The 16,495-nt window shown below is 42.4% G+C and overlaps 1 protein-coding gene across 2 annotated transcripts; it reads right to left on the bottom strand.

The window, feature by feature from the left end:
* Window positions 1–1,837: 1,837 nt before the first annotated feature.
* RWDD2B (RWD domain containing 2B) lies at window positions 1,838–14,474 on the bottom strand. 2 transcript variants are annotated; one of them, XM_086412860.1, is made up of 6 exons: window positions 14,325–14,474; window positions 10,448–10,589; window positions 5,646–5,872; window positions 5,485–5,552; window positions 5,006–5,368; window positions 1,838–3,095 (listed from the first exon to the last, which is right to left on the bottom strand). In XM_086412860.1, exons 3-6 carry the CDS (start codon window positions 5,850–5,852, stop codon window positions 2,861–2,863), a joined length of 873 nt encoding a protein of 290 aa, XP_086268986.1. In that variant the 5' UTR covers window positions 5,853–5,872; window positions 10,448–10,589; window positions 14,325–14,474; the 3' UTR covers window positions 1,838–2,860. The 2 variants fall into 2 exon arrangements, with proteins under 2 accessions (XP_086268986.1, XP_086268977.1); XM_086412851.1 differs by having other exon boundaries at window positions 10,448–10,618.
* Between the last annotated feature and the right edge of the window lie 2,021 nt (window positions 14,475–16,495).

Genomic DNA, 16,495 nt, shown 5'->3' on the forward strand with positions numbered 1-16,495 from the left:
TGACTTTGTTAATCCAAACTTAATTTGGTTTTATGAGGTTAAATTTAGAATTTTTGATTCTGTTTTGACTTAAGAAAACTATTGTTTGTACCAGAATTACTTTTACAAATAAAAATGGCTATGTAGCCAATGTTTCCTGCCAACACTGTTGCTTTCTATAGAGTCTATCCATTATGTTAAACAGAACTTGAGACTAAGACTTTGTTTTAAAGATTTATCATTTCTTTATAGATGATTTCAGTTCAAGATATTTTTCAGATTAATACATTGACAAACTCTCATTATGGAATAAACATCATGCAATCATACTGAATAATTTTACGTTTGCTGCTGCTACTGCTAAGTCGCTTCAGTCGTGTCCAACTCTGTGTGACCCCAGAGACGGCAGCCCACCAGGCTCCCCCGTCCCTGGGATTCTCCAGGCAAGAACACTGGAGTGGGTTGCCATTTACTTCTCCAATGCATCAAAGTGAAAAGTGAAAGTGAAGTCGCTCAGTTGTGTCCAACTCCTAGCGACCCCATGGACTGCAGCCCACCAGGCCCCTCTGTCCATGGGATTTTCCAGGCAAGAGTACTGGAGTGGGGTGCCATTGCGTTTAAGGATGTTTATACATAGTACATTGGTTTGGTTGATTAGTCACTAAGTCATGTCTGACTCTTGTGACCCCGTGGACTGTATCCTGCCAGGCTCCTCTGTCCATGAGACTTCCCAGGCAAGAACACTGGAGTGGGTTGCCATCTCCTTCTCCAGGGAATCCTTCCAACCCAGGGATCACACCTCTCGGCATTGGCAGGCAGGTTCTTTACCACTGAGCCACCAGGGAAGCCTGTAATCATTGGTAAAAGTCTAAAAAAGCTATATTGCCTATTACATTTAACTCTAGTTTCTTAAGTTTTTACTGTGTCTTTTACATAATATAATGTAGGCAGACTATCTAACTTGCTGTTTTCTTTATTGATGACTAATACTTCAATTCATTTTCAGAGAAAATTTCTTACTTATGAGGTTGAAAACTCTGTACTTCTCTTGGCCACTGTGTTAATAGTTCAGTGTCTAAATTTGACAGTTGTCTGTGAAGAAAGCTGATAAAGCTACATTATTGTAGTCTATGTTTTTATATTACACTTGAGATCTATATATTTATATATAGATTTATATACATATATGTATATATATTATATATATATATAGATTTATATACATATATGTATATATATTATATATATATATAGATTTATATACAATGTGTTTTTCATTAAAATAATATACAAAGATTAAAGAAGTTTTAGCAGTTTGGCCCTGCTGAAAGTAACATGGGCGTAACCGGGCCCCCTTGGTGGTCTGTTGCCATGTCGGTATCATGCTTGGTGGGGTACTGCATCCAAATCTGGAGGTGGCTGGGGAAGTCAGAAACTAAGGTACAGCTGGCCCATCCGGCTATGTGGTGGCAGCGGAGGAGGGCCTGGCATTTCCAGGGCTGCTGACAGGGCAGCAGGGAGGTGGGCAGCAGGGAGGGAACCTGAGACGGCACCTAAGACTTACATCCATGCACACATTTGGATTCTTCCCTGTGTGTATATCCAAGATCTATCCACGTTTCCTCATAGTTGTACTTTATCCCTTTTGTTTTCTACCTAGCATTGGGTAATATGTAGCATAATGTACTTATTGATTGGCTTAGTGATGGCCACATAAGTTGCCTCCGACTGTTTTACTAAGATAAACAATGTATTGTGCCCCCCACCCCGACCCGTTCCTCTATCCGAGTCTGACTCCTCAAGGATCAACCTGAGTGCTAGCAACTAGTAAATATTTAATCATCACTTTTGAAACTGGTTTATGCAGGGTCTCGAAAACCAGGTTGTGTGTTTATTGGAGTGGGTCAATTTGCTGAAAGCAGATTTACAGAAAGCCACTTGCAGAATGAAAAAAATGTCAAAATCCAATTTGCCAAAAACAAATGCTCTAAATTACCAATTCCATGCACACTTGAGACCTATTAAAAAGTCTTAAAAGCCTTCTGTGAGGTAAGCCAAGGAGCAGGGGCAGAGCGTGAGCATACAGAAATAGAGATGAACTGCAAACTCTGTTTAAGAAAAATCCCCCCTGTCTTTGTACCAAATGGCTGGGGTACATGCAAAACTAATGCTCTGAAAAAAATCTAACTAGCAAACTCACTTTCAGCTGCTAGTAACAGGCACAGAAATACAAATAAAACTGGTTTTATTTCCTAATAAACTGTCTAGAGATAGGCAGGTGCTAGTGTTGGATCAGTGGTTCAACTGCTTGAGGATTGGCGTCTCTGTGGCTCTCTTCACCCCTCCTTCCTTCATGGCTGAAAGGACTATTGCAGCTCCAGTGATCATTTTGGTGCTTGTGACAGAAGAGAGGGAAGAGGTGCCCTAGTTGTATCTATCACTTTAATCAGGGAAGCAAAAGTTTTCCCAGAGGTTCCATGGTCAAAGCTGTGTCCCCCAGCCACCCTCACTGCAAGAGAGTCTGAGACAGTGAGCATTTATAGCTTTTCCAGGGTCTTTAGTGGAAACAGATACAGGGGAAAGGGGTTGGGAATGGTGGCAAGTGGGACCACCAATGTTATAATTAAATATAATTAACTTCTCTTTCAAAATAGGTAGCTTTTAAGTCAAGAAATGTCTATCAACAAGTTTAAGATTATAACTTAAAACTCAGTTCTAATCATGACATATTTTTTTAACAGATGCGTTTCTGCTACATTGCTTTTCCTTTTTTTCCTCCCTAACATTCTAGAGTGGGACTAAAGTCAAATTAATCTTTCAAGCAAAAGAGAGGGAAAATCAAAAGACAACAGTGGCAAAACGCTTTCAGCCACTCTCCTGCTTACTGTCCTTCCACACCAAACAACATCTGGAAAACATTCCCACATTCGCTGGCATTCAAAAACTGATACAGCTGACCAAAGTCCATGTGGTTTCCTCTGGCTCCATTGACACTGAATACTTTTTCTTCAAAAACTGAAAATTTTCTTTGTCTCTCCATGTCCTCACTTGTACCATCAAAAGGAATGTCTTCTCGATGGCGAATTAAAATTCTCTTCCAGTTTAATTTTCTGAGCCTGAAAAGAAATTTTCAGAGTAGAAATTTTGAAGATGTGTAAAGCCCTGAAAGTAGAAGTTATAAAATACATTTATCAATGCCTTTTCCTAGAAGTAAAGAAATGTCCTTTCATCTCACATGGATTTTATTTTAATCTAATGTGATTCCAGTAATGTGTGATCAGTCATGTCTGTTTTGCAATGCTATGGACTGTAAGCCCGCCAGGCTCCTCTGTCCAAGGGCTTTTCCAGGCAAGAATACTGGAGTGGGTTGCCATTTCCTCCATATCCCATCCCCAAACTCATTTACTGCTATTATCACTGCCTAGTATCAGCATTTTACAAATGTATGAATTCCTGAATCTCAACCTCTTGAAGGGGCTTGTCATTTAGGGTATCAGTAGAGAAATAAGGTTCCCTGGTGGCTCAGACAGTAAAGATTTTGCTGCAATGCAGGAGACCCGGATTCAGTTCCTGGGTCAGGAAGATGCCCTGGAGAAGGGAATGGCAACCCACTCCAGTATTCTTGCCTGGAGAATTCCATGGACGCAGAAGCCTGGCAGGCTACAGCCCATGGGGTTGCTAAGAGTCGGACATGACTGAGTGACCAATACTTTTCATTTCTCACTTTCAGAGAAATAAGATTAGAAATCTTGTTCCACAGGGTACACACAAGTTACAGCATCGCTAAGATGAGAGAAGAATCAGATCCATAGAAATGGAGGGGACAGTAGACAGTGTTGTGGGCAGGGGCGGGATTTAATGTCTATCTACAGAACATCTTCTCTGTGCCATGTGTCAGGTGAGGGGAGTACGCTGACCAAATGTGAGTGCTGTTTTAGACTAAACCTGTTATGACTTCAGGGACACACAGATTTCCACATCTCTAGTATCATGTGATACATGACACAGTGACAGATTTTTTTCCTGGGCTCCAAAATCACTGCAGATGGTGACTGCAGCCATGAAATTAAGAAACACTTACTCTTTGGAAGGAAAGCTATGACCAACCTAGATAGCATATTAAAAAGCAGAGATGTTACTTTGCCAACAAAGGTCTATCTAGTCAAAGCTATGGTTTTTCTAGTAGTCATGTATGGATGTGAGAGTTGGACTATAAAGAAAGCTGAGTGCTGAAAAACTGATGCTTTTGAACTGCAGTGTTGGAGAAGACTCTTGAGAGTTCCTTGGACTGCAAGGAGATCCAACCAGTCCATTCTAAAGGAGATCAGTCCTGGGTGTTCATTGGAAGGATGGATGCTGAAGCTGAAGCTCCAATACTTTGGCCAACAGATGCAAAGAACTGACTCACTGAAAAAGACCCTGATGCTGGGAAAGATTGAAGGAAGGAGGAGAAGGGGACGACAGAGGATGAGAGGGCTGGATGGCATCACCAACTCTATAAACGTGAGTTTGAGTAGACTCCAGGAGTTGGTGATGGACAGAGAAGCCTGGCGTGCTGCAGTCCATGGGTCACAAAGAGTCAGACATGACTGAGCGACTGAACTAAACTGAACTGAGTATCATGTTGCATACTGTAATAACTGACAAGGCGTACAGAAGTTGTGAAAACCTTGGACTTCTCTGGTGATACAGTGGAGAAGAATCCACCTGCCAGTGCAGGAGACATGGGTTTGATTGCTGGTCCAGTGAGATTCCACGTACTGTGAAGCCACTAAGCCCATGAGGCACAACTCCAGAAGCCTGCATGCTTTAGGGCCTGCAAACCACAACTCCTGAAGCCCCTGCCTGGCGCCCTAGAGCCAGCAAGTCACAACTCCTGAGCCTGTGTGTCTAAAGCCTGGGCTCTGCTACAAGACAGCAGACTGCAACTCAAGAGGAGTGCCCACTCGCTGTAAGAGGAGAGAAAGCCCACACATAGCAACGAAGACCCAGCGCAACAACAACAAAAAAGGCTGTGATAGCCAACCTTGACCAGAATTCTTCACAGGCACTCTGTGGGCCTTCCACACAAACAACACCAGGTTTCCCAGGCATGCTAAACCCAGACAGGGAAAGCTCCTTTGCCCACTCGAGAATACTCTTTCTTTTGTATTTGTTGTAGATGTGATGGCTGTAGATCCAGAGCCTTGTGAGAACGTGGTCGCCTGGCTGGACTATACTTCCTGGAGCAGGGGATGGGGTGACGTCTTTGCTGATGTAGCCAGAAGCATGTTCTCGAACCCACTCTGTGGCATTCAGGATACAGACATCTCCGAGACAGTTCTTTTGTAGGTATGCGGTCAGATCCGTATTCAGCCGAGCCTGCTCGGATCTACTTAATAATTCTGACCTGATGGAAAAGATATGGGATTAAACATTTAATCAATTTTCTCAGAACAAACTTGAGAAGTGCTTTTGTTCTCAGATTAGTTTTTCCTCTAAAGTTGGCCAGGGTCTGTAACGTACCTGACAGTAATTTCAGGCAGAACTGCAGGGTATTTAAAAGGAAGAATACAGGCCAGAGAAAACATCACCTGATTAAAAAAACAGAGAGAGAGAAAAAGTGCCCTAAGTGCTGTTTTAAGTTGAGACATATTTCAGTGCTTCCAAAAGTAACACTGAATTACCATTGCTTCCTCAGATACGTCCAGGTTCATACTGATTGTAAAGTAAACTTTTGAAGATCGTCCTTCCATGGTCCTCTTTTCAATGCATTCTTTCAGTTCTGCTAAAGCCAGCTGGTCATTCACGATGAGCTCGTTCTCACCAGGGAACATACTGGCCAGCAGGTCTAACTCAGAGAGTTGGGCCTCTGCCTGTTCAATCTCAGTCATTTCGGGGTACCTGTAAGTTTCTAAAAACGTAAGGATAAAAGAGACATTTATAAATACAGTCTTGGGAGAACTCAACATCGGTACATACTGAATATGGGTACTTACTGAAAATCTGATTTCTTAATAAAATATGACATTTAATCAGAATACCTTCTGTGTTACTTTCAGATGTAATATACTAAGGATCAAAAGGGGTTTCCCTGGTAGCTCAGTGGGTGAAGAATCTGCCTGCAATGTGGGAGACCCAGGTTTGATCCTTGGGTCAGGAAGATCCCCTGGAGAAAGGAATAGCAATCTACTCCAGTATTCTTGCCTGGGAAATCCCATGGATAGAGGAGCCTGGTGGGCTACAGTCCATGAGGTGGCAAAAAGTTGGATGTGACTGAGTGACTGAACCACCTCCAAGGATCCAAACTATAGGACAACCCAATGACAGTGATAAAACTCCAAAGAAACCCAGGCACCAAATTTCTCTGTATGTAGATAGTTGATGTGGCATCTTGAGATACCACAACGAGCAATTACATGGAAGTAAACATGGAACAACAGACTGGTTCCAAATAGGAAAAGGAGTATATCAAGGCTGTATATTGTCACCCTGCTTATTTAACTTCTATGCAGAGTACATCATGAGAAACACTGGGCTGGAAGAAGCACAAGCTGGAATCAAGATTGCCGGGAGAAATATCAATAACCTCAGATATGCAGATGATACCACCCTTATGGCAGAAAGCGAAGAGGAACTAAAAAGCCTCTTGATGAAAGTGAAAGTGGAGAGTGAAAAAGTTGGCTTAAAGCTCAACATTCAGAAAACGAAGATCATGGTATCCGGTCCCATCACTTCATGGCAAATAGACAGGGAAACAGTGGAAACCAGTGTCAGACTTTATTTTTGGGGGCTCCAAAATCACTACAGATGGTGACTGCAGCCATGAAATTAAAAGACGCTTACTCCTTGGAAGGAAAGTTATGACCAACCTAGATAGCATATTGAAAAGCAGAGACATTACTTTGGTCTACTCTGTCTAGTCAAGGCTATGGTTTTTCCAGTGGTCATGTATGGATGTGAGAGTTGGACTGTGAAGAAGGCTGAGCGCTGAAGAATTGATGCTTTTGAACTGTGGTGTTGGAGAGGACTCTTGCGAGTCCCTTGGACTGCAAGGAGATCCAACCAGTCCATTCTGAAGGAGATCAGCCCTGGGATTTCTTTGGAAGGAATGATGCTAAAGCTGAAACTCCAGTACTTTGGCCACCTCATGCGAGGAGTTGACTCATTGGAAAAGACTCTGATGCTGGGAGGGATTGGGGGCAAGAGGAGAAGGGGACGACAGAGGATGAGATGGCTGGATGGCATCATTGACTCGATGGACGTGAATCTGAGTGAACTCCGGGAGTTGGTGATGGACAGGGAGGCCTGGCGTGCTGCGATTCATGGGGTCACAAAGACTCAGACACGACTGAGTGACTGAACTGAACTGAACTGAACTGAAACTAATTGTGTAGTCAAAAGTCATATCCATGATATAACCAGGAGAGAGGCTCTGATTGGTTACCTTGGAAACTCAGAATTAAAAGAATAAGGAAGAAAGTTAGATGTGTGGTCATTTTTTTCTCTTAATATTCATTAGTTTTTAAAAATAGAAGAATGTGAAAAACAGAAAATAAAGGCTAATTATCCCACAGCTCAAGTAACACATGTCAACAACAGCAAAAAAATTACAAGATTATAAAATTCAAATGATGGAGAAAGGTTAAAAAGTGAAGACACAGTTTGCTGCTGGTGACTGCTTCCCCTAGCTAAGTCCCCTATCCAAGGCAGAGATTTTGGCGTTTCAGAACACTTTAGGCATTACACATATACATATATGGAACACACATGGTGGTATAATGTGTAAATAAAGGTAGACAATGAAATATATAATTAAAATGTATCTACAAGGGGTGATATTTACTAATCTTTTGTCCTTACTTCCTAACTCTCTCCCCACCAAACATATTTTGGAGATCTATTCACTGTCAGCACATAGATTGATCTATCTCATTCTTTCTGGTGGTTGACTATCATAGTGAATCAGATAGATATGTCATAATTTATTGCATTCCTTATCTACTGATGGCCACTGGGTTTTTTCCCACAGTTTTGCTATTACGAACACTTCTGTAATGGAATTTTATGTATACACACACCCACACAAACACACACAGTTTGGTGAGCTGTGAATAATATATACACAAGAATAAGTTTGCAGAGGTGGCTGATTGGTACAGCATTTTAAAAGTTTTAGGCATTTAAAAGTTTTAGACAATATTTAGAATATTGTCAAGTTGCCTTCCAGAAAGTTGCTACATGGAAGTTTAAAATTTTCACACAGTCCCCTGCTTTAAAAAAAATTCTTGGCATAAAGTCTTTATATGGTGTTCTATATCTGTGTGAGCCATTCATTAGTTTTTATTTTTAAGGAGGCAGACTCACCAGCCTTTCCTGTTATAGCTTCTGGACTTTGAATCTTTGTTGGAAAAGATTCTTCCCCCCTCCAAGGTTATAAAGATTACAAGATGCTAACCAAAATAGGATTTTAAAACATTTTTTAGAATTTAATAACTTGATTTTCATTTGCAAGAAAGTGCTGCTGCTGCACTTAAGTCACTTCAGTCGTGTCCGACTCTATGTGACCCCATAGACGGCAGCCCACCAGGCTCCCCCGTCCCTGGGATTCTCCAGGCAAGAACACTGGAGTGGCTTGCCATTTTCTTCTCCGCAAGAAAGTGCAGGGCCATCTAATAAAACATGGAGGCTAAGCACATGTATTTGTTTCTCTTTCTCTCTTTTCCCTCCATTAAAATTAGAGTAAAGGAATAGATTCTTAAATATAAAGGGACAGGAAATGACAGATAAAAGCTGTCAACAAAATACAGGAAGATGGAAAAGGGGTGAATGAATCACAGCTAACTTAGATTTCAGCTTTCTTCCCTTTATTAACTGCTTGGTTGGGTGGGGAAGGGAACTGCAGAACTTCAGAAGGGCTCAGAACTGTCAACACCAGCTACTTTGGAAAGTTGCTCTGTGTATGCCATAGAAAACATGAATTTGTTGAAACTCTAGAGTCTAGACTTTAGACCCTCTTTCAGGGTTTATTAATATTGGCACTACATATCTGATGGCTGAATCACAGATTATAAGACTGTTGTTCTAAATGTATGTAGAAGAAAAATTTAAGATTATTATATCATTGAATTAAAAGTGACAAGATTTCTGTATTTTACTGACACTGGTAAAATATGACACCAGCAGACTATAGTGGGTTGCTGCTTCTTCCGTGTCAAGTCTGGGATATTTGAGGCAAAAAAAAAATATCCAAAGGAGTGATCATCATGTCCTTTCTTGGGTCCTGAGGTCCTTCGCTGATCTGCCACCCTCTCTCCACCTTTCAAAATATTTTTGTGTTTTATATTTATATATATAACGATTCTTTTGGGGAAGACTAGGAAAAATATCCTTAAAAGTGGAAGTCCCTCTAACACAATATTTTTAATTTATCAAGTTGGCATTAAAAAAAAAAAGAAAAAGGAGGAAATGTTGTTATAAGGAATGCTGATCTAAAAATGCCAGTCTTATGAAGCTGACCTAAAGAAAAACCAACACATAAAAATGTGTTTCTAAGGATGGTCACTGTTAATAATAAGAAAAAATTTCAGAAGTGGCTTAATTATTCAGCAACAGTACAGTAGTTAAGTAAATACATAGGCATACCTTGGAGATACTGCAGGTTTAATTCTAGAACACGATAATAAAGTGAGTATCACAATAAAGTAAATGACACAAATATTTTGATTTCTCAGTGCATATAAAAGTCATGTTTATACTACACTGTATTCTGTTACGTATGCAATAGAATTATGTCTAAAAAAAAAACAATGTACGTACCTTAATGATAATCTTTTTGTAATAATGACATCAAAGATCACTGGTCACAGATCACTATAACCAATATAGTAATAATGAAGTTTTAAATATTGTGAGAATTACCAAAATGTGAGAGCGAGACATAAAGGGAGCAGATGCTGTGGGAAAAATACCACCAGGAGACGTGCTCAAGAGTTGCAACAAACCTTCAATTTGTAAAGAACAAAAAAACACACTATCTGTAAAGTGCAATAAAATGAGATATGCCTGTACACCCTGTACATCCAAACAGTAGAATATTATGAAATAACTTAAAAAAATGGATATTGACATTGATGTTCATGATGTATGGTTACTTAAAATAGTATATTGTAAAAATAAAAAAATAAATGAAAATAGATTGTAGAACAATATAAATAATCTTAATCAATAAATAATATTACTGTTCCTTCTTATACCATCACACATACATGAAAAAAAAATCACAAAGAGAATTCACAAAACAATTAACAGTTGGCTAATGTGGGTTGACAGAAGAAGAGAAGGATTTTCACCTTTTAATTTGTATGCTTCTATACTGCTTGAAGTTCATGATTAGCATGTAGTACCTCTAAATTCACTAGAAAGGAATAAGAGTTATGCTTCTGAATGGCAACCTGAAACCCACTGATGCAGAGGAAACACGGCTTACCTTCTCAACAAGAATTTACTCTGGGGAATCAAACACCATTATTTCAGTTGGTGGTATCTTCATGGACTTCCTTTTCATCTTTGGTAAAGGTTGATTGGGCAGCTATTATCTGTAGAGCTTCATCCTTCCTTCCTTCCTGGAACTATTTAGTTTGAAGATCAGGACTTATATCTAATAAAATATAGAACAGTGAAGGTAAAAAGGCCAAGTGTTCAGTGACCAGTATTATCACAAGGATTAAAATGAGGACATGATCAATAAAATGGGTCATCAAAAAAAGATTTGAGGAAAGTGGCACGATTTGAGTTGAGTCTTAAAGGAAGGGTAAGACTTAGACATGGAGAAGGCAATGGCACCCCACTCCAGTACTCTTGCCTGGAAAATCCCATGGGTGGAGGAGCCTGGTAGGCTGCAGTCCATGAGGTTGCTAAGAGTCAGACATGAGTGAGCGACTTCACTTTCACTTTTCACTTTCATGCATTGGAGAAAGAAATGGCAACCCACTCCAGTGTTCTTGCCTGGAGAATCCCAGGGACGGGGGAGCCTAGTGGGCTGCCGTCCATGGGGTCGCACAGAGTTGGACATGACTGAAGTGACTTAGCAGTAGCAGCAGCAAGACTTAGACAAGGGAGGAGGAGGCATAATGTGGTAAGGGAAGAAAGGTGTGCAGGGCAAGAAAGCACAAGAAAAACAGCAAGAACCTGAACCTGTCCCTTCTTCCCAAGTCCAACTGCACAGGTATAATTCAGGGAGTCATCATTTGGAATATTTTCCCTTATGCTACTTACTGTTTGTCCTCTAAACCCATCCTTGGTCCTTCTTTACCCTTCCCTGGACTCTGGACAGCTAATCTCCACAGCCTATAGCACCCAAGTCTTCTGCATTTCTTGTGGTTGGCCAATGCTCTGGGTGGAAGTGGGAGGATGAGAGGAGAAAGAGGCCAGGGTATTTCTTCATTATTCTTTCCCTGCTTTGGTGGGATTCTGACAATGACCTATGACCAAACTCCTGCAAGCAGCCCTTCACTTCTTTAGCTTCAGTAGAGCTTTCAGCCTAGAGAAAGTCAGAGTTCCTTTAAATCTGGCCATACCTTGGGACCTCCCCTGGTGGTCTAGTGGTTAAGACTCTGTGTTTCCACTGCAGGGGGTGTACGTTTGATCCCTGGTCAGGGAACTAAGATCCCCTAGTACCGTGCTGCTGCTGCTGCTAAGTCGATTCTGTTGTGTCCAACTCTGTGCAACCCCATGGACGGCAGCCCACCCAGCTCTGCTGTCCCTGGGATTCTCCAGGCAAGAACACTGTAGTGGGTTGCCATTTCCTTCTCGAATGCATGAAAGTGAAAAGTGAAAGTGAAGTCGTTCAGTCGTGTCTGACTCTTCGTGACCCCATGGACTGCAGCCCACCAGGCTCCTCTGTCCATGGGATTTTCCAGGCAAGAGTACTGGAGTGGGGTGCCATTGCTTTCTCTGCTCGTACCATGCGGTAAGGCCAAAAGATATATATGTAGGGGTGTGTGTGTGTGTGTGTGTGTGTCTGTGTGCACTTAGTCGCTCAGTCATGTCTGACTCTTTGTGACCCCATGGACTGTGGCCCACCAGGCTCCTTTGTCCATGGAATTTTCCATGCAAGAATAGTGGAGTGGGTTGCCATTCCCTTCTCCAGGGAATACACACACACATATATCTTCAGAATATATATATATATCTTCAGAAATATTTAAAATCCCTGGATTATTAGAATTCCTTATCTTTTCTAGTCCTGTTGGAGTTGGGGAACTAGGAAACAACTCGTTAGATGGTTATTAGAGGAGGTAAATTTACTTTTGATTTATCACAGTGGTTAAGTATACTCTGTTGCCAGACTGCCAAGATGCAACTCCTGGCTCTGCCACTTACCAACTGTGTGACCTGAGGCAGGTGGCTTAATTTTCTGTGCCTTACTCTTCCCATCTCCAGAATGGGAATGACAGGGCTGCTGTAAGTTATTAAGTGAGGATGTGTGGGAAGTACTTAAAATGATGCCTGGCAACAGAGTAAGTGCCATAAAGAGCTTGCTATTGTTATATTCAATCAACAAATATTTCTTGAGCACCTATTGTATGTCAAGCACTAAGACTTCGATGATGGACTAAAGTAACAACAACAAAAAAATCTCTGCTGTCAGAGATTTAACCTAGTGGGAGCAGACTATGATAACAGAACACACACACACATTGCCATGCTCTCTTCCTGGGGATCTTCCTGACCCAGGGATGGAAAACATGTCTCCTGCAGCTCCTGCACTGCAGGTTGATCCTTTACCACTGAGGCACTGGGGAATCACCACATACATCACTCCCCCACACCCCACATATATGTCCAGTGAATAACTGTTATGAAGAAGATAAATAAGAGAAGGTGCAAGTTGCTGGGAGTGGTTCAATTATACACAGGCTGGCCAGGGACAGCCTTTTTGCTAAGGTGACTGTGGGGGAACGAGACCTGAAGGCACTGAAGGAGAAAGCCATGTGTTGAAATGAGCAAAAAGTCTTCCAGGCAAAAGGAACAGCATGTCCATAGTCCAGGAAGCAGGATGATGCTACGTGAGGTGGCTGGAGCAGCGAGCCAGGGGCAGGGTTTTAGGACAAAACGTTAGAGAGGAAATCAGGGGCAGTCATGTTGGAACTCAGGGAATGGCTAGGGTTTAGGATTTTTTAAAAATATATATCTATTATTTATTCGGCTGTGCCAGGTCTTAATTGCAGCACTGGGGATCTTGCAGCATTTGATCACCAAGGAAGTCCCAGGATTTGGGGTTTTATCCTGACTGATATGGAAGGCCATTGAAGGGGTCTGACTTATTAAAGGCCCACACTCACTGCTGGGAAGAAGGATGGAAGCAGAGTTAGCAGGTAGGCACTACAATGATAGGAGAGATGATGGTGGCTTGGATTAGGGTATGGTGGAAGTGGTGAGCAACTGTTCGTGTTGTAGACATGTATTAAGAGTAGACCCAACAGGATCATTGATGAATTATATGTGATATGTAAGAATAACTCCGAGGCTTAGAGAAAACTGGAAGAATGGACCTACCATTTACTTGGATGGGGAAGATGGTGTAAATCTGAGGCTTGGTCTTAGACAGACTAGGTAATGAAATGTCTATCAAGTCACCTAGTAAGTACAGACGTCCAGCAGGCAGCTAGATGAACAACTACGGTGTTTATAAGAGATCTGGCTGAAGATGTAATTTAGGGACTACTGAGCATTTCTCTAAAAGCACGTTTGTTTAGTCAGTGAGGGAGTGAGTTAATTCGGGAACAGGCCTCATTGAGTTTAGAGGTCTGGGTCTCAGCGACGCATGGGTGGACAGCTACCGGAGTGATGTCACAAATAAGTGATTCGTCCAGTTATTTTCGTAGACGAGGTTTCAGTCCCAGAAACACCTTGAACAGGATTTTCTGACTCAAGGTTTTAGTGAATATCACTGTAAGAACGTAGAATGACACGAGCTTCCTTTTTCCCTTGCAGTTTTTTTTTTTCTTTTTATTTTGACTATTAACTTACTTAGAAAGTTTCCCCTGGCCCCCACCCTAACGACAGACCATGTTCAGGATGTGTGTGGTGTGTTTGTGTTTGGCGTGGGGGGGGGGGGGAGGAGCGGGGAGGGGGGCGGGGTGGGAATGGGGGTTACTCGGGGTTGGGGGCGGTGGGGCTCGGTGGAGAGGAGACGAGGGTGGGCGGGGCCAGGAAACGCGGAGCTAGTTCTAACCAATGAGCGGTGAGAAGTTGATTGGAAGTCGGGGCCACCAAGTCGCCGAGTTACCCAGCGACGGACTGGGCCGCCGCAGCCTAGGAACTCCCGGTCCGCAGGTGCCACCGGTGGACAGAAGACTCACCTCGAGCCATGGACCTGTAACCAGTGCTGTAACCCCGAGTTTCCTGGCTGCACAAACGTCTCGATTCTTATTCGGAGACACCGTCAAGGATCCCAGGGCTAGCGAACCGGAATCCGACAAACAGCCTTGGTCCGGCCGCCTGAGGAGAGTGAGACACCTCCCTCCCGGACGGCCGCATGCGCGTTCTCAAGCCCGCGCGTCCCGGAAGTCGGAGCTGAGAAAACCGGGATCCCTGGGCCTGGCTTCGTTTCTGTCAGCCGGATAGTTTTTGTTCTTTATTCGCGTTTCCCAGCTGCTGCCACTGTCAGTGAGAAGCATGGCCGGCAAGTTTCCTGGGTCAGGATATGGTCCATTGAAGTAACGCTCCTCAAATTCGAACTTGCGGCGGAGTCCTTCGGGGATCTTGGTATAACGCAGATGGGATTCGCAAGGTAGCCTTGGAGTCCCACGTTTTGCATTCCTAAGATCTTCCCAGGTAGTAGCGGTCCTGCTGGCCCCTGAACGACGCTGAGTAGCTAGGCAGTAGGGACAGGTGAGCGTGGATGGTGGCCGTAGCGACTCTAGAAAGGACCCTGTGCCAACACAAAAATTTATCTCCGCGAATCAAGGACAGTAAGCTGACTCCCCAACACGAGAGTAATTAAAAGATGTTTTTCTTAACCAACTAAATATACGCAATGTACCTTTTCCTCTATGTTACACATTCATTGTAGAAATCTCATAAATAAGATTTATCGCCTGATATTGGGTCTTCCCTGGTGGCTCAAACGGCAAAGAATTTGCCTGCAATACTGGAGACCTGAGTTTGATCCCTGGGATGGGAAGATCCCCTGGAGGAGGGCTTGGCAACTAGCTCCAGTATTCTTGCCTGGAGAGACCACACAGACAGAGATGGTTGGCGGGCTACAGTCCATAAGGTCGCAGAGTCGGACACGACAGCGACTAAGCCCAGTACAGCACAAGCTGGTATTGATATTAGGTACTATCATTGCTAAATTTTTTTTTTTTTTCTTGTTACAAAAATGTGTTTAAAGGTCTTCATAGCTGCATCTTCTACATGGTGTTTTGTGAGCATTTTTCAGTGTCAATAAATAATCTTTCTCCAACTTTTATGGAACATTTCAAGCATTACAGCAAAGTTAAGAGAATTTCACAGTGAAGCAATTCACAAAGAAAGGAGAAGGAGGAAGTTGATTTTGCTCCCCAAAGGATTTTTGGAATGTCTGAAGACGTTTTGAGTTGTAACAACTGGAAGCGTGTGTGCTTTGGCCACCTAATGGGTAGAATCCAGGGATACTGCTCAACTTACCAGGGTGCACCAGGGTATACCCCCTACAAAAAATTTGCTGGTCTAAAATGCTGGTAGTGCTAAGGTTAAGAAACTGACCTCAACAATGCCTAACTAGCTTTGTCATAGATCTAATTCATCCATCCCATCTCTTTTAATGCATTTCAAAGTAAACTGCAGACATTAGTCTACTTCTAAGTACTTAAGCATGCATAACATTAGGATTTCAACTATGTAGGTTTTTTTAAGTAAAAAGGAAATGTATATCTTAAATGTATATTTGCTGAGTTTTGAAAAATTCACACACCTTGGTAACTCAAATCCTATTAAGATGTAGAACATTACAGCACCCCAGAAAATTCTTTCAGGTTCCTTCCCAGTCAGTCCGCAAGGAACCCAACAGGCAACTGTTAGTCTCCCCCGCCCCCCCACACCATAATTAGTTTTGCCTGTTCTAGAACTTAATACGGAGAAGACAATGGCACCCCACTTCAGTACTCTTGCCTGGAAAAAGCCTCGTGCGCTGCAGTCCAACGGGGTCGCTTGGAGTTGGACACGACTAAAGTGACTTAGCAGCAGCCGCAGAACTTAATAGAGATGGAATTATCCAGTAGGTACTTTTGTGTAAGGCTTCGTTGTATGTATCCATGTTCTTGTGTGAATCAGTAATTTCTCTTTATTCCTTGGTTGTATCCACTCAGTGGCTATACCTCAGTTCTTCCATTCCTCTTTTGATGGAGACATGGGCCGTTTGCAGTTTTTTGGCTATTATGAGTAAGGCTGCTGTGAATAGTCAAATACCAGCATTTCTCATGACTGAATTTCTTCAGTAAGTATTAAGCATTATGTTCCAAACACTTCTAGGTTCTAAAGATATAGCCAC

The sequence above is a fragment of the Bos grunniens genome, chromosome 1 (genome assembly GCF_055505025.1).
Source record: "Bos grunniens cultivar Pamir isolate PY7600 chromosome 1, Bosgru_T2T1.0, whole genome shotgun sequence".
NCBI lineage: Eukaryota > Metazoa > Chordata > Mammalia > Artiodactyla > Bovidae > Bos > Bos grunniens.